The sequence below is a fragment of the Thamnophis sirtalis genome, unplaced genomic scaffold (genome assembly GCF_051295495.1).
Source record: "Thamnophis sirtalis isolate CommonGarterSnake01/CBP01778 unplaced genomic scaffold, rThaSir2_p1.2 scaffold_2, whole genome shotgun sequence".
NCBI classification, from domain to species: domain Eukaryota; kingdom Metazoa; phylum Chordata; class Lepidosauria; order Squamata; family Natricidae; genus Thamnophis; species Thamnophis sirtalis.
The window spans coordinates 154206907-154225788 of NW_028261382.1; the positions used below are offsets into that span (position 1 = coordinate 154206907).

The following is an 18882-nucleotide window of genomic DNA, read 5'->3' on the forward strand; positions in this document are numbered from 1 at the left end:
CCTAAGTCCCAGCTGATTGGAAGGAAATGGAGATTTTGCAGTAACCTTCCCCTGGAGTGGGGAGGGAATGGAGATTTTACAGTATCCTTCCTCTGCCATGCCCACCAACCATGCCCGCAAATCCATGCCACGCCCACAAAGTCACACCCACAGAACCAGTAGTAAAACTTTTTGAATCCCACCACTGAACTGCACCTCTATTCACCAAAATATGTGAAATTTCAGTCATAATTTTTATTTTTCTCTCTTTCTACAGTGTCAGGGGCTTTAATGTCATAATGAAACATGCTTATGAGTGGAAAAAAACAGCTAAACGGCTATTTCTAAACATGGATCCCGAAAGTTAGATGCCTGCTGCAAGAATATAAATAAAAGTGACCTAATTTCACTTACAGTTTATTTGTGAAGCTAGCAACCACATGTAGTTACTGCCCAACTAATAATTTCTTTTATATTTAAATGTTTAATACCGGTCCCTAGTAGACTTTAAGAATTTTAATTTGAAGCTGCTTAGCAGAGAAATATTTAATAGATTTAAGATAATGTTTGAATAGTTTTCAACATGTTTAATTAAACACTATTTCCATAATGTTGCATATAAACAAGTAAAATGATAAACTATTTTGGCTAAATTTATACACTATCCTATTTATTTAAAAAAAAAACGAATCACGTTGTCGACTAACATGAATGTGGTGAAGCAATTCCTCAAAATGTTTGGAATCTGATATCATAATTGTAGATAATGATTGCAGAAGAGAAGAGAAAGAACAGGAGAACAACCCAAAATACAAAAACCTGCAAATAGATGTAGAACAAATGTAGCAAAAGAAAGCTTTGGATGCAATCCCAAAACATCTGGAGCAGCACTTAAGCATTATTGGCACTGAAAAATCACCACCAGTCAAAAGGCAGCTTTATTTGGAACAGCTTACCTTTTTAACAATATCTTTAACCTCATTAAACAGCAACAATTGCCTATCCTACATTCTTGGGAAGGATTCAATAGGTGAATAAAAATTGTAAATCCAAACTAAATATCTGTCTGTAGATAGTCTCAGTCATCCAAGTCATGGTTGCCCCAAAGATGCTTTTTCAGGAGTTTCTGGACTTTTCTTTGAAGACGTTCCAAGAAACTTCTTCAACTCTAATAGGATAGTGGGGAATGGAAGGATTTATACTCCTTGCAAACAGCTGGTCATTTGCATCCTTTTAGAGGGTCATTGAAGCACTTGGAGGTTTATCTGTGTCCTCGGGGTCACCTGAGTAGTGCTTCTGGTCCTATAGGCTGCTATTTTTTTCCTCTGGAAATCCATTCCTACTCCCACACCATTCCAAGGGTGTCCATACCAAATTGTATAGTTAAAAGTCTATAGAGATTCTCAATCATCCAGGTCATGGTTAACAAAGGTACTTTTTCAGGAGGCAACTGGACTTTCTTGGTTTTTTTTTTTTTGAAGACGTTTCTTTGAAGTCTACAGGAACCAGGAGCACTACTCAGGTGACCAGAGATTGCTTCTAACGGAGTTCCTAACAAGGCTAGACTGTCATGGAGACAAGTTGTTTTGTGGTAACCCAATTGCAATTTGCTTCAATCTTTTCATAGCTATAGCTCTTATCACTACTGCTCTGTTTTAAAGATACACTTGAAAATTATGAATTATGTACGTATGTATGTATATATGTATGCATGCATGCATTATTTATTTATTTCATTTAGAAACTACCCATATTCTTCACAGAATTAGGGAGTTGTGTTAGAGAGTTAAGATAGCATTTCTACCCAATTACTGAACTATCACAATAGCATTTTAATCAAAAACTTGCATAAGTAAAACAATGTGCAGCAAGCAGCATTCCAAAAATCAAGCTCACAAAACAATAGTTGGATGTATACAATACAGCATATCAAAATCAAACAAATCCCATTACAGGATAAGTCAGTGTTTAAAATTTAGAAAAACTGAGACAAGAAGCCTTGTATCATAGATGTATGAATCAATGGATTTATTATGCAATATTTATTATGCAATATTTATTTAAAGTGTATATCGTGACCTCAAGAATAAACTGGGAAATAACTATATTATAGAGCTGCGATGGCGCAGTGATTAGAATACAGTACTGCAGGCTACATCTGTTGACTGCTGGCTGCCTGCAATTTGGTAGCTCAAATCTCACCAGGCTCAAGTTTGATGCAGCCTTCCAACCTTCCGAGGTCGGTAAAATGAAGACCCAGATTGTTGGGGGGGGCAATATGCTGACTTTGTAAACTGCTTAGAGAAGGCTGTAAAGCACTGTGAAGTGTTATATAAGTCTAAATGCTATTGCTATTATTCCAAGCAATTTATATTTATGCCTTGGCAAGAAGTTCTTGTTAACTAAGCATGTCCGAAAACATACATTTAATTATTTTTCCATGAAACAGAATTATTTCTTTTTCTAGAATAAAAGTACAAAGTAAGGGTTGCCCATGGAGTTGTCTACACCTATTCTAGAAATAGATGTCCCATGTTTAATGAACTACTCTTGCAAGCAGCCCATACTGTATAGTGCTATGCATAAATCATTACTAACTAAAGCTTGTTAGTACGCTACTGTCCCATCTAATTAGGACAACCCAGAATCAATGTGACACTGGTAGCTCTCGGTAATATTTGCTTTCTTTACCACCTTTCCTGTATCTCCCCTAAATGTAGACGCAAAAGAATAGAAAAACATGCCTTCCCTTTTGTTGAACAATAAAGCAGTAGTTTAAGCCTAGGAATGGCTAGTCAATTTGCAGATATCTAGCAACATTTTTAAACTTAAAATAATATATGGTGTAATTAGACAACTCACAACAGCAAAAGAAATTCATTACGCATGCTAGGTTAGAGAAAAATGTTTAAATTTGAAGAGCAGGTGTAAATAAAGAGATAGTACGCAATTATTCAAAATTATAATGGAATATCAGAGAAAATATGAGAAGGGAATTGGGCAAAGTTTTGAATCTATTTAAAACTGATTATTTATTGTACTTAATACCTGTGATTACTTTTGTTTTCTAAGATACTTGAAGATTCACATTCCACAATTTGGAATGGGTTTTTTAATTTTTCTCCCTTAGTCACCTTTGCTCCCAGGGAGACTCAGAGGACAAAGATTAGCCAGCAAGTTCCTCCTTGACATTCTAACTTCAAGAGGAAGAAAATTGTGTTTGGCAAGAGTTTTAATCATCTGTTCCTTCAAGGCTTCTGTACTACAGGTAGAAGATATTAGGTTATGGCCCCTTGCGTGTGTTTACTAATCCGGCAGAAACTTCTGGACACTTGTTTGGTTTATGCCACCTATTACAGTTTGTTTGATCTTTTTTTTTACACGTTTGCTGTAATCATATAAAATCTGATCCTCAAAATAACACCATGCTGTTTTCTTTTGACAGCCATTTTTAGCAAGCTGTTAATTGGAGCCCAATTCCAGAAAACAATGGACATATGTCTCTCCCCCCACCAGTTATCCAACCTTAGTTATAATAAGTAACGAGGGAAAATAATATTAATCCTTATCAATGTGACTCATACAGAAGACATATTTACTACAACGAAGGTAAACAGACTTCAGGCTTATAGGACCTATTGTTTGCAAGCACTTAAAGGGTGCTTATTCAAATTTTCCAAGCTATTTGCCAACAGAAACCTGCCTCCTAAGCATTTCTTTTATAGATCTGGTCAGACATGCTTATTCTCCTGAATCACGGATGTTTCTTTCAAGCAGCCTATTGAATATTGTTGTTCTATTTACTTGATCTTTCTGCATGTGCAGAAGTAATGCTTCCTGCTCAGTCTCTGAATTAGTTGATTCAGCCTGCTACTGTGCTTCTGTAATGGTTATCTGACTGCTCCAGAATGCCAAGCTCATCCTCCAGCATATTTTTCTCTTTCTGAGCCTCATCTGCAGATAACTGAGATCCCACTGGCTCCTTTTTCTACAATTCAAAGTCTGACTCAACACAAAAGCCCATAACATATATTAAATTCTGCTTTGTTAGGGTATATAGGACAATCTAGAGTAGCGTGCCTTGCTGAAATACCTTGCAGTTCAGTCATACCTTAAGTATTTTTTTAATTCATAAATATGTATGCATGTATTTATGTATGTACATGTGTGTGGGTTAGTACATAATAACTAAAACAACAATGACATAGTAATTGTTTTCAGTTTGGAAATGCTTCCATATTTTCCATGAATATATTGTATGTTTCTTCTGTAAAGAGAGAATTACAGTGGAATAATGGAACATAAGAAGCAGAGACAGAAGAAAGCTCAACACAATGAAACATGAAATGAAATGACTACAGGTTGTTTAGATTTTGGCAAATTGACATTGATTGGGATTAGATATAGTCAGAAAATCTGACACTGTTTATTATTCAGGACACAGAAAAGAAAGAACATGGTTGCTTTTATAATTAAGAAATATCTAGAAAGATCAGTTCTTGACTACAATGCAATCAGTAACTAAATAGAATCAGAGTTTGTGGGCAGTTCTTTAATATGACAGACCATGTTTGTGCTCTAATCACTGATGCAGAAGAAGAGGAGATTGATGAGTTTTATGATCAAATTCAACTTGAAAATGACAGAACATGAAAGCAAAATATGCTGCTTGTGATTGGATACTGCAATGCCAAAGTTGGAAACATTAAAGAGGAAAATGTAGTTGGATTGCATGGCTTAAAAATCTGAAATAAAACAGGGGTCCGACTTAATTAATTTTGGCCATGCCAATTTTTGGAACCTTAACATTTTCTTCAAATAACCAAATGACACCTCTATATAAGGCCATTTGATAGAGTATATAGAAATCAATTTGGTTATACAGGTAATCTTCATTTAGTGACAGACTCATTTAGCGACTGTTCACAGTTTAACAGTGATGAAAAAGTAATCTTGCCACCAATTCTCATATTTACCACCTTCACAGGTCTTAAAAGTAAAGGAAAGTTGAAGTAAGATAATAAGCACAGTTGCTGGTTCACTTAGTTACTGCTTTGCTTAATAAACAAGTTGATTTTATTATTTTTATTATTACTAAAAGAGATAAAAGCTCAGTTATAGCATCAAAGGCATGGACAGATGCTTCTGTGGAATAGATCATGAACTGCTCAGGTGCAAGACCCAAGTTAAAGAAATATAAGAAAGCCAACCAGTTTCCAATATATAATTTTGAACCCATCATTTTCAAAGAGAACATGAGGAATCACTTTGAAATCCTGAACTTCATTGATAAACCAATAAATCAAACATTGTGCAAATGGATCATTGTACAAATCAAACCAAGCAATTCCCATTTGAAGCCCATAAATGACTATTTAAATTATCCTACTTCAGACACCTTATGCAAAGACGTACCGTGTTTTTTGGAGTATAAAACGCAACTTTTTCCCTCAAAAAAAAAAGGCTGAAAATCTGGGTGCATCTTATACACTGAATACAGCATTTTTTGCCTCCCAAAACCCTGCCCCCTTCACCAACATGGCCGTGCATAGCTTTCAGAGAGCTTATGGGAGCTGGGGAGGGCAGAAATAAGTGAAATGGCCCATTTCCCTCCTCCCAGCCCCAGGAGCACTCTATAAGCTTTCTAAAGGCTATCCATGACCTTTTTTTCCACAAAAAACGGGCTGTTTTTGGCAGATTTGCAGAGTGCAAAAACTTTTTTTAAAAAAATTTCCTCTTCAAAACCTTGTGCATCTTATACTCCAGTGCATCTTATACTCTGAAAAATATGGTAACTCTCTGGAAAAGGCTCTAATGATGAGAAAGGTGGAAGGAAAGAGAAAGAGGATAACTAAAAGTAAGGTGTGTAGACTCTGTTACACTGGCTATATGTACACCAATGGAAGATCTAAGGATCAGGTTAGGGACAAATCTATCTGTGTGGCCAATAAGAGTCGACACTGATTTGATAGCATATAATCAATCAGTATTTTTCTTAGCCAGTAGTGTCAGAAATACTGACTATTGAACATACAGTACATAAGGATCCCTCGAGGTTGCATATTGACATTGAAAATCACCTTTCTTTCTTTCTTTCTTTCTTTCTTTCTTTCTTTCTTTCTTTCTTTCTTTCTTTTTTTATTTCTTGCATCAACACAACAACTGGATGGAAAATAAATTTAATTAACACATAAGAAAGAAGTATTATTTAAAAAAATGACAATTTATATTCAATATTTGTGTGTGTGGCGTGGAATCTTTTCCACTCCATTCTGAGCTTCTTTCTGGGCTACTGCCAAATTATCACACAAATCGTTTTCACACCTCCTACTTTCACTTATCACCTCCCTGCTATGTTCCTTCTACTTTCTGACATCTCATATGTGGAAAAAATATTTTGTGCAGCTTTTTCTAAACCAAGTACAAGTTTGTGCACCACAGTACAAGAACACAGTGCAAAGAGTAAATTTCAAATATATATAATAATGACATTTTAAATTTAATTTTTTAATGTATTTGTTAGAAAGTTCAAAATGTAGAAAGTATTATAGTATATGACATGCAAATCCAAATCAATTTGGATTTTTGGCAACTGCTTCCTGCACTTTTCTTGACAGCATATTTCAGAAGTGACTTGGGAGTTCTTTTCTTCCCAAGGATGAGAAAAGTGCAGTAACTGCCCTACGGTCGCCCAAAGGCAGAACTAGACTTCATCATCTCCAAGTTTCTAATCTAATACTTTAACTACTGCACCAAATGTACATGTCCACAGATTATAATATAAAGTCATAGTCACTTATAACTGCAATCAATATTTTCTAAGCATTTAATCCTCCCTCCCTCCCTTCCTTCTGGAATTTGGTATAGTAATGGAAAGAAAAAGAAAAAGAAAAACATTATACAAAAAGCATTTGAATCATCCTTCTCTTTCATTTTTTCCCCATTCTTTCCTTCCTCCCTGGATGTATTCCGAACTTGGTTAAATTTTAATTAGTGTTAATTTAAACATTTAAATTTTGAACATGGATGTCACGCAGCCTGAATAGATACTACGTCAGTGTTTTTCAACCTTGCCGACTTTAAGTCCTGTGAACTTCAACTCCCAGAATCCCCCAGCCAGCATAGCTGGGGGATTCTGGGAGTTGAAGTCCACAGGACTTAAAGTCACCAAGGTTGAGAAACACTGTACTAAGTGAACTTTTTTTTAAAGGAGTAGAGAAATTAATTTGATCTGTTTTCATCCCCTGGGGGCTCTGAGGTCTGGAGCAGGTCAGCTACTAGTTCAAGACCGATTGGCTACCTGCTGTCCAGGGAAAGCACAATCTTGCTGCCTCAGCTTAATTGCAGCAGCCCAGGGTGCCTGAGGTTGCTGCAGAGCAGACTGAGAGAGAACTCCTGTCGTGATGTTCCTTCTCAGCGTGTGCTACGGCAACAATCTTTGCTGCTGCTATGAAGCTGAGGCAGGGAGTGGGTGCAGGACTCTTGGCAAGTTGCAAGCCCAGAGTTTTGGTGATTGGTGACTAAATTAATTATTTAGTTTTAAAATGCAATGTTTATATTTGGTTGTACTTTTGTTGTATTTTCTTAAATGTTACCCAGCTGCATTTTAATCTGGTTCAGCCACACTCGGGACTTTTGTGGACCTTGTGCAGCCTGTATGTTTGACACTTCTGCTCTGCTCTAAAGAGTTGTTGTTTTCATTATTTCTTAAGAAGGAAATTATCAATTGTTTCAACATGCTTTTAATATAATTCCAACAGGATTTTTCCTACAGTCTGCACAGTAAATAGAGATAGAGCAGGAGCTATAAATGCTAGGAGCAAATCTAACAAAAAGCACATGACTTTCAGTGGGGACTAAGCAACCCTATAGATTTCTCTCACTGTTTTGGCCTATGACAGGATGAACTGGATGAACTGCGGGCTGAAATGGAAGAGATGCGTGACAGCTATCTTGAAGAAGATGTTTACCAACTACAAGAACTTCGGCGAGAGCTGGATCGTGCCAACAAGAACTGTCGTATCTTGCAGTATCGTCTCAGGAAAGCTGAACAAAAAAGCTTGAAAGTTGCACAGACAGGTCAGGTGGATGGAGAACTAATCAGAAGCTTAGAACAAGATCTAAAGGTGGGTGAAGAACTTAGACCTAGTGGTATCTAAGTCACAAATAAAGTTTTCTCCCTAATTGCAAAATGTATGTCATCTTGACATCTCAGAACTAGAAAAGGGAATTGCATTTTATATGTGGGAATCAAAGAGTTCTTTGTATTGTAAATGACTCAATTTATTTATTAACTTGATTTTTATACCACTCCAATCTCATAACTCTGAAAGAATAAGTAGATATCCAAGTGACCCCTATAGCTGCACACAAATACCCCCCCCCCCAATTTGGGACTAGTAGGCCTCTTTGCTCCTGGGAGCAAAATGGGGTGCGGGGGACCCATGCTGCACCCCATGTCCCATTTTAAGCCTCATAGGCCTCCCTGCACTTACCTTAAAATGGGGCGTGTGGGGATTCCTGGAAGGGACAGGGCAGGAAGGGGCGGGGCCAGCCAGAAATTTAACATCTGGTTCGCCCAAACCGGCTGAATCCCACCACTCCTTCCATTATGTGCATTTTGTAGGACTGTATCATAAAATGGCTCAGAACTGGACTTAGTTTTCCACTGCTTGAATAAATACTTTTTCATTGCTCCAAATTGTACTGAATAAGCATTATGAGAAGAATAAAAAACTACAACTATATAATAAGGTTCCTTTCTACTATACTGTGATAGGTACTTTACCTATAATAATGCAAATCTTTTCTTAATTGAAAAAAATGAAACCAAATTTTGTATTATTTATTATGTTATACTGAATATGATATTGATTTTTAATACATAAAGAACTGTAAACTTGTAGTTTACATTAACTTAAAAATATTGTGTGATCATTAATTTAAGAATATTGTGGATAATAATAATAATAATAATAATATAATACATGATTATTAGTACATACTTGTATTTTTATAGCTAGCATTTTTCAATTTTCATTTTTCACTTCAGAATGAAACAGAAGAATTGAAAGAATTGAAATAACATGTAAATCATCTGGATAATGGATTTATTTAAAAGTTTTTATGGGACATTTTGGAGAAATAAATAAATATACAATAATTGGCCATATATGTTATAATCTCTATTTTCTTATATTGGATTTGGAAGAGTTTTTCCTTTACCAGGAGGAACGCTTGTTTCTTTCATAACACTTCAACCAGTGGAAAAGATAAAAACACATATTTGTTGATATTTTCCCATGACTATGTACTAATGCCACAGTGCTTTGTAGATTCAAGCAATCTATTTAGATAGTATGGATTGTAGAAGAAGAGGGAACCAGCAAGCCTTACTTCTTTAGCTATTCTTAATTAATGTAATCTGTTGGGTTATCTATTCTTTTTAAATTATTAAGTATGATTATGTTCTTTTAAAAAAAACAGGTAGCCAAAGATGTATCTGTTAGGCTGCACCACGAATTGGAAAATGTGGAGGAAAAGCGTGCTAAAGCAGAGGATGAAAATGAAGTTCTTCGTCAACAAATCATTGAGGTGGATATATCCAAACAGGCATTGCAAAATGAGCTAGATAAATTGAAAGAGGTAAGTGACAACAGTGTTACTTTGGGAATTAGAAATAAAGTGAAAAGCTGTCATAGCATTTGTCATTGCTTAGAGTGTGAGGGATATGGGCAGTTTCTAAATTTGATAAATAAATAAACAGCAATTTGGATCTTATACTAATACATACATCAAAATGACAAAGTACAAACATGGATCATTTAAAAGAACAAATTGGTATGGAACATTTAAATTTGATGACTATGGATCAGGCTACCAACTACTAATCACAGAAATACACATCAGACTGAGAAAGGAGGAATATTTGTAGCTCAGAGTTGAAATATGTAGTCCTTGGTGCTCTCTGAGCTTGGCTATTTTCTTGCCCAAACTAGGTAACATCATCAGTGCTAGTAAGGAGTGGGATTTGCTCTCAATTTATATTTCTGTGGCTTGCCCTGTCAGTGTTGATGGAAGAGGTCTTGGAGTATCGTTTACTGTTAGTTTGATTGGCAGTTTCTTGATCGGAATATTATTTACTTGTTGATTGTTGGTCTGATGTTAATCTTGGTGTTGATCATCTGGGTGTTGATTGCTGGTGGGAAGGTGTTTTGGTCTTTTTGTTCATTTTTGTGGCTTGCTGATTGTCTCTTTTGTATAGTATGTAAATGTTATTTGTGTCTATGTGTCTATTGTGTCACCAATTTGTCAAGAGTGCCAAGCTTCCAGAAATTCTCTACGTTTTTGGATTTGGAATGGTTTAGGACAGGGGTGTCAAACTCACAATGACACATTATCGTCGTAATGACGTATTGCAACCTTTTTCCCCTTTGCTAAAATGGCAGTGAGGGTGGCCAGTAGGTGACGCATCTGGCCTGCAGCCCGCGAGTTTGACACCCCTGCTTTAGGGTATCAAAGTTTCCCAGTTGAAACTATGGTTAAGTCTGTCCATATGTTGTGAAATTAAAGAAGAGACTAACATTGCGTGAGGGCATAGGCAGAATACCAGAAGCATAATATGTGAGAATTGTATAATGTGTGAAATAAAGGATGGCTTAGGAATGTTTTATCCATGGGGTCATCAGGAATTGGCTACAACTCAACAGAACATGACAACAAATTCCTCTGTAACCTTAGAGGAATCCATTTTTATGTAACTTCTTTATATGCTTTAGTTATTAAACAAATTTGGATTTTCAACTGATCTGAAAATGCAACATTTTGAAAGATTAGATATACTCCACTTTTCCCTAATATAATGCTCTCCAGATGTTCATGTTATTGTATGCTGGAAAGAAAAATGATGGCAAGAATCTGTTCCTTACTTTTTACAATTAAGCCATAGTTACATAGTTCTGCACCCCTAAAACTATTACAACCATTAGTTTTTAGCAAGATTCTGTAACATTTTTGTATGTTAAATGTTTTTCAGATCTCATTCATTTCTTACTAACTTGTTCTACAGCATTATATCAAGTCATTCTGCAGCTGCCACTCTATTTTTAATCCTCCTTACATTTTGTCCCTACAACAGTACTGTCCTCGATAGAAAGAGGGATTTATTTTCTGGGCAACAACTATAGTGAACAGCTGATGGTACTCTTTTTGTTTTGTGGGCCTTATGAAAGTAAAAGGATCATTAAATAAGTAACATAAAAGCTACATTTATTTCTGTAGTTAGAAATGCCATAACCTCTTTTATGCATGTTTTACATAGTACAAATATAGAAGTGGAAAAATAGTTATATAATTCGAAACATTTATTGTAATAAATTTTGTTACTTGAAATGCATACCCATATTAAGAAACTTAAAACTGTGCTCACCTTTATCCTAATGCTATTGAACATGAAGAAAATACAAATACAAAACAGCAAAAGCAATCTTTAGCATCAAGATGCTTCACAAAGCCCTGATTGTGGTTTTCTTTTAGAATTGTGTGTGATATTCTAGTGTTGCTACAAAAGAAGGGCAATTATACCATGGTACCAACCAGTTAATGAAGATTTATGTCAGCTGTGTGCAACATGGTCCCATCACTTGATATTTTCTGAGCTATTATATGAAACAAGGGAATAACAAGTTTCAGAACCATGACATTCATTCTTTGCATTGATTCACAAGCATCAAATAAATGTTAAATTACATAGTTAACAACTTTTTGAAGTGCCTTCTTTAAGAATATAGTTATAAAGTATGATGAAGCTGTAAAGCATAATAGTTACACAGAATGTCACAATCATAGCAATGAGCATATGCTACCTCCTAAAGGTACCCTACCAGTTCTATGTTTTGGTACATAGGGCTGTGGTGGCACAGTGGTTAAAATGCAGCACTGCAGGCTAGCTCATTACTCACTCCAGGAGTTCGATTCTGAGCGGCTCAAGATTGACTCAGCCTCCATCCTTCTGAGATCAGTAAAATAAGGAGCCGATTGGTGGGAGCAAGAGGCTGACTCTGTAAACCACTTAGAGAGGGCTGTAAAGCACTGTGCAGCGGTATATAAATCTAAATTCTATTTGCTATTCTACAGGTAGTCCTTGAATTACAATGGCAGTTGCAACCAAAATTTCTATCATTAAGCAATGCAATTGTAAAGAATAATCATGTTGTTTATTGACAGGAATCCCTGTAGTCCAGGTTGCGGTCATTAACTGAATCCCACTATCATTAGGTGAGGAGGAAATTTCCTGTCACCTTCTCACAACCAAAGTCAGTGGTGAAGATGGCAGAAAGTTGCAAATCGCAAATAAATAGTACCTTTAAAATTCCAATGATGAAGCAGATTTGATATGAATGGTAAAGCTTCCAAAAAGTCCCTTAGGCTTTCTGGCACTGCCCCTGAATCATTCTACTAGCTCAGGAAGATGACTGACTGTTTGGGCAATAAGGTAGATTATATACCAGCAAACCTTCCATTCTATATCTATGACACAATACCAGGTACATATGCTAAAATCTTAAAATAATAGGCTGGCTTTGTGAAGACGATGGAATGTTTAACTTACCTCTTCAGTTCATGCTTATGCTGTACGGAGAATTGATAGGTGTAACAGGATTAACCTTTCAGGCAACTAACCACTAGAAGCGAACCACCAGATCGCAAGAACACAAGCAAGCAGTCAGACAAGGCAATATGAACTAATTGGTAGTCTCCCATTACAATGAACAAGGACATTCAATGTATTTTGCAGCTACTAAGATTGTTGGCTGAGTGGTACAAAAATAGCCAGGGAAATGATTGAAGCCTGGGAAAGGGGCCCCTTGTCAATCAACAGGAGTACAGATTTACTACCAGCTTATCAGATACTTCATAACTAGAGGACTTGGAAGCACAAGGAAACAACAGCCAATGGCTTAATAACTGACCATCAACACTCCAATCCACAATCAAAAAGCCACACACAACTAGGCACCACATAAATACTACACAAAAAATAGCCCAAAACACACATTTTGGTAGACCATAACCTACTACTAGATAAAGTAGAAGAATGTGGGTTAGACATTATCACCACCAGATGGATTCGTAACTGGCTGACCAAGCGCACTCAACGTGTAGTCCTCAATGGAACTGCATCTACATGGAGGGAAGTATGCAGTGAAGTACCCCAAGGCTCTGTTTTAGGCCCAGTACTCTTCAACATCTTCATCAATGATGGGAATAAATGGGGAACTCATCAAATTTGCAGATGATACCAAGCTGGCAGGAATAGCTAACACTCCAGAAGATAGGCTCAAGATACAGAAGGATCTTGACAAACTTGAACATTGGGCACTATCTAATAAAATGAAATTCAATGGTGAAAAGAGTAAGGTTCTACATTTAGGCAACAAAAATGAAATGCACAGGTACAGTATAGGTGGTACCTTGCTCAATAGTAGTAACTGTGAAAGGGATCTTGGAGTCCTAGTGGACAACCATTTAAATATGAGCCAGCAGTGTGCAGCAGCTGCCAAAAAAGCCAACACAGTTCTAGGCTGCATAAATAGAGGGATAGAATCAAGATCAGGTGACGTGTTAATACCACTTAATAATGCCTTGGTAAGGCCACACTTGGAATACTGCATTCAGTTCTGGTCACCATGATGTAGAAAAGATGTGGAGACTCTCGAAAGAGTGCAGAGAAGAGCAACAAAGATGATTAGGGGACTGGAGACTAAAACATTTAGTTGGTTGCAGGAACTGGGCATGTCTAGTTTAAGAGAAAGAAGGACTAAGGGAGACATGATAGCAGTGTTCCAATATCTCAGGGGTTGCCACAAAGAAGAGGGAGTCAAACTATTCTCCAAGGCACCTGAGGGTAGAACAAGAAGCAATGGGTGGAAACTAATTAAGGAGAGAAGCAACTTAGAACTGAGGAGAAATTTCCTGACAGTTAGAATAATTAATCAGTGGAACAGCTTGCCTCCAGAAGTTGTGAATGCCCCAACACTGGAAGTCTTTAAGAAGATGTTGGATAGCCATCTGTCTGAAATGGTATAGGGTTTCCTGCGTAGGCAGGGGGTTGGACTAGAAGACCTTCCAACTCTGGTATTGTATTGTATTGTATTGTATTGTATTGTATTGTATTGTATTGTATTGTATTGTATTGTATTGTATTTTGGGATTCAACAAATCACCAACCATCATCCGACCAATGTCATCCCTGCTGTGGGGAATGCTTTGTTGGCAGAGGACCTAAATCATTTCTTTGCTCGCTTTGAAGTGGAGACATCAGAGACAGCTAAAATACAGCTACCAGCCCATTGTAACCCCCACCTCATTGTGGAGGAACAGGAGTTGAGCACTCTGAGGGCTGTGGACCCTAGAAAGGCTGCTGATCCTGACAGTATCTCTGGCCAAGTGCTTAGAGACAGTTGGCTGCAGTCTTTACCAGAATCTTCAACTAGTCTTTATCCCAGTCCACTATTCCATCTTGTTTGAAGGTTTCCACCATTGTTCTGCTGCCAAAGAAGTTCCCTATCAATAACCACAATGATTACAGACCAGTAGCACTCATTCCTATCATCATGAAGTGCTTTGAGAAATTGGTCTGTCAGCACATCACTTCTGGTCTTCCGCATATATTTGATAAACACCAGTTTGCATACAGAACAAATAGATCTACAGAAGATGCTATAGCCATCACTCTTCACACTGCTCTGACTTATCTGGAAAAGTGGGGGGAGGGCTATGTGATGATGCTTTTTGTAGATTTTAGTTCTGCATGTAACACAATTCTTCTATATAGACTAGTGTCTAAACCTATGGATCTGCCTTTGGAATATGGATTTCCTGTCTGGCCACTCTCAGAGGGTCAGATTAGGTAACCATACTTCCTTAGCCCTTATTCTTAATACTGGTACACCACAGGGTTTTGTATGTTGAATCCCTTACTCTATACTCTTTATGTACATGACTGCATTCCCACTCACACCAGTAATACTATTATTCAATTTACAGATGATACAACAGTGGTGGGACTCATCTCTGTTAATTAATGCTGTTAATGCCAAACTGGCCAAAAGAAAACATTTGTGATGTATGAATCAGGATAATAAACTTGTACACAGGACAGAGACCTGAAAAGTTGACTTCAGCGAATGAAGGCATATATACATGTCCCAGGATAATGTTGCAGGATTCAATCTGGGTCAGTCCTGTTTAGTCTTCCGAGCTTTCGGACTCACGTTGGAGCCCATTCCTAAGGGAATTTCTCTCTTACCAGAATTTAGTTTACTTTATTGTCATTGAACCTCATACAATGGAATTAAATGTCATATTTAGTGTACATCATACATAAGAAAACTATAAAAATAAAACAAAAACACACAACCTTCACATTCTATACAATTGAATTGAAAACCCCTGATACTGCACTAGTATTACACTATACAGTAGAATTCAGTATAGTTACTGCTCTGGGATAGAAGCTGTTTTTCAGCCTATTTGTCCTTGTTTTATTGTCATTACCGTCTGCCAGATGGTAATAGTTCAAAAAAAGGCTGCCCAAGATGAGATGGATAGTTAAGAATGTTTTGAATTTTTTTAAGGCAGCGGGAGCTATAAAGCTCTTCCAAGGAGGGAAGAGGGCAACCAATGATCCTCTGGGCAATTGATGTTAACCCTCTAGAGTACTGTTCTATCTGCCACTGTGCAATTAGCAAACCATACACAGGTGTAGTAAGTTAAAATAGACTCTATAGTGCAGTGGTAGAAGGTCACCAGCATTTTTTTTTCATTCAGTTGTTGTTTCCTGAGAAGTCTCAGGTAGTATATCAGCATTAATAAGATAGAGGACAGACTTCTAGGAAAATGTGGATTCTGATCAATGAGTCAATTTTTAGTAGCCCCTTTCTTGTGTCAGTCCACTTCACTGCCATATTTTCATGAGAGTTTTTTTTTAATTTAAAACTTATTGCAATCGTTTTTATGCCACCATCACCCAGTCGTTACTTTTAAAGCCCTACATGCTATCGGACCTGGGTACTTGAGAGACCGCCTCCTGCCAATTACCTCCCTAAGACCTATTAGATCCCACAAACTAGGCCTCCTCCGAATTCCATCCGCCGGCCAGTGTCAACTGGCAACTCCCCAGGGAAGAGCCTTTTCTGTGGCTGCTCCAGCTCTCTGGAACGATCTCCCCGTTGAGAACTGGACCCTCACCACCCTTCCAGCTTTCCGCAAAGCCACTAAGACCTGGTTGTTCCGGCAGGCCTGGGGCTGTTGAATTTCCAGCCCCATCCGAGGTTGCGACTGTTGTGGTATTTTAAATTGTTTGTCTTTTATTTTCTTATTTGTATTCCCTTCCCTTTCTGATTGTTAGCCGCCCTGAGTCCCTCGGGAATAGGGCGGCATACAAACTGAAATAATAAATAAATAAATAAATAAATATTTATCTATTCACCCCCTACAAATATTGTGGCCATCCAATAGAAACACTGAAATTTGTGAGGCAGCAAGGGTCAGAGATTTGGAAGTGTTTATTACAACCCAATTCGTAGGCTAATAGTTAGGGATTCAAAAAGCTAAAGGTAAAGGTTCCCCTCGCACACATGTGCTTGTTGTTCTCGATTCTAGAGGATGGTGATCATCTCCATTTCAAAGCCAAAGAGCCAGCGTTGTCTGAAGATGTCTCCATGGTCATGTGGCCGGCATGACTAAATGGCAAAAGTGCATGGAGCGCTGTTATCTTCCCACCAAAGGTGGTTCTTATTTTTATACTTGCATTTTTACATGCTTTCGAACTGCTAGGTTGACAGAAGCTGGGATAAGTAACGGGAGCTCACTCCGTTATGTGGCACTAGGGATTCGAACTGCCGAACTGCTGACCTTTCTGATCGAAAGGCTCAGCATCTTAGCCACTTCAAAAAGCTATCATAACTTAAAATTCTCTCTTTATAATATGCTGTCTTACTACAGATTAATAGATAAGAAAAAGTCTTCTGGCAAACTGATGGGCTGCGGCAGGCAATTGCCTCTGGCAGTATTTGTAAATAATGTAGCCTGGAGCTTAATCATTGATATAACTAGCTCCTCCAGGTTGTAATGGGGGGGGGGGGGGAATGAAACAATCATACAGTATAATCCTAAACATTTACCTTGGAGCAAGTTCCATTGAACTTACATCATAGTAGATCTATGTTAAGTAGATAGGTCAGCTACTTATAATACATGTTTTAAGCTCTTGTCCTTATAGTAATGCAGCAGAAGACTGCCCCTTAGTTCATTACCACTTCTATCACTGATGGGACAATAGTACAGAACAAATTAACTTTTTTATTTTTTTAAAAAAAAGTTGAATTAATTCATCTCATAATTAACCATGCTAAAAACTATTTAATTCAGCAATGCTTTGTATAACAATACCTATTGAGTTAGGAGAAAGGAGTCAGAGGTCTACACAATTTCGTATAATCTATCCGTACTTTAGAATGACCAAATTACAAGGTCTGGTGTGTTGTTTAAGAAAATATTTTTGGATTATCATAAAAAAAATGTTACCCTGCATGTAAAACATTCATAAAATTTTGGGGAAACTATGGGATTGTTTAAATAATAAATCTCTAAGTTTTAGTGTCTAAAATATAACTAGAAGTATAGTATATGTTAAATTTATCGTAAGTTTTATTGCTTTTATATACATATGTATGTGTTTCTTTGCCCTGATGTCTTAGACAAAAAGAACTTAAAATTTATGCTACAGGTTTCAAATACATAATCTTAGAGTGGGAATCATTTTATAAACATACTACTTTTCAGAACTGATAGGGATTTATCCATCACACATTAATATAATTTAATCCTCTAAATCAGCCTTTCTCAACCTTTTCACCCTAATAGAACACTTGAAATAATTTTGAAGTCTCAGGGAGCCCCTACATAAAAATAGAAAACATTCAAAAACTCTTTAAATACTGTATAATCCATATTTAACAATGTTTACAACAACACAATTCAACACATATACTTTTGTATAATTATCTGTAATTACCATGTAAGAAATCCTATATGTTAGGTCACAAAATTGTGTCTTCTAATTGATAAAGAAATAATAGCTTCAAATTAATCTTGGAAGTAAATAAGAATGTTGAAAATGTAGATCTGTTGGAAATTCCAGCAAGCCTTATTGACTGAAGCTTAATATATTCCTTGTAGATAAAACAGACAAAGACACACACACACACACACGCGCACGCACACAGACACCACTGCAGCAAGTAAATGTCATGCATTCTCTTAGCAGTTCATCTCTACTTCTATTGTGTTTTAATTTTCACACTGCAATTTTTAAAGAAAAAAACCTGAAATCCCCATGGCTCATGCCATTACAACAGCATCCAATTATTAAAGGTTGAAGGGAGTTTGCCCATAATAACTTCACTGTGCTGTAATAACATCCTCATCTGAAAAATATGAGGTGTGTCTTGATTATTCATAAAATACCATTTGATCATAATAGTTACGTAGTCCTACTCAAAAGTATTTAGTGTTAGAAGTTGTACACATCCCAGAGAAAAGTGAAATCCATAATTATTTAAAGTGGAAGACACACAGAACAAAGATGAAATAAATTTATACAGCTAAAGAAGAACTTGCATAAAAAAGTAACTGAAAGTTTTATCCAATTTTTTAATTGGCTAAAAAAGACTTGGCAAAAACTTTCAGAAATCACTTGAGTTCAAGAGAAAAGGTGTCATCTAGTTCAGGGGTGCCCAACTCCTAGGCCACAGATCGCTACTGGTCCGTGGCCTGTTGGGGACTAGGCCGCACAGCTGGAAGTGAGCCGCAGGAGAGCAAATGAAACCAAAATCTTCC

At 36.9% G+C, this 18882-nt stretch overlaps 1 protein-coding gene across 6 annotated transcripts in view; it reads left to right on the forward strand.

The window, feature by feature from the left end:
- MTCL1 (microtubule crosslinking factor 1) overlaps positions 1 to 18882 on the forward strand; it is a 103770-nt gene that overhangs the window by 13068 nt on the left and 71820 nt on the right. For all 6 annotated transcript variants that reach the window (XM_087707275.1, XM_087707279.1, XM_087707276.1 and 3 more), the window contains exons 2-3: positions 7881 to 8105; positions 9466 to 9624. In XM_087707275.1, coding sequence (XP_087563401.1) covers positions 7881 to 8105; positions 9466 to 9624 — 384 coding nt within the window. The remainder of the gene's footprint in view (positions 1 to 7880; positions 8106 to 9465; positions 9625 to 18882) is intronic.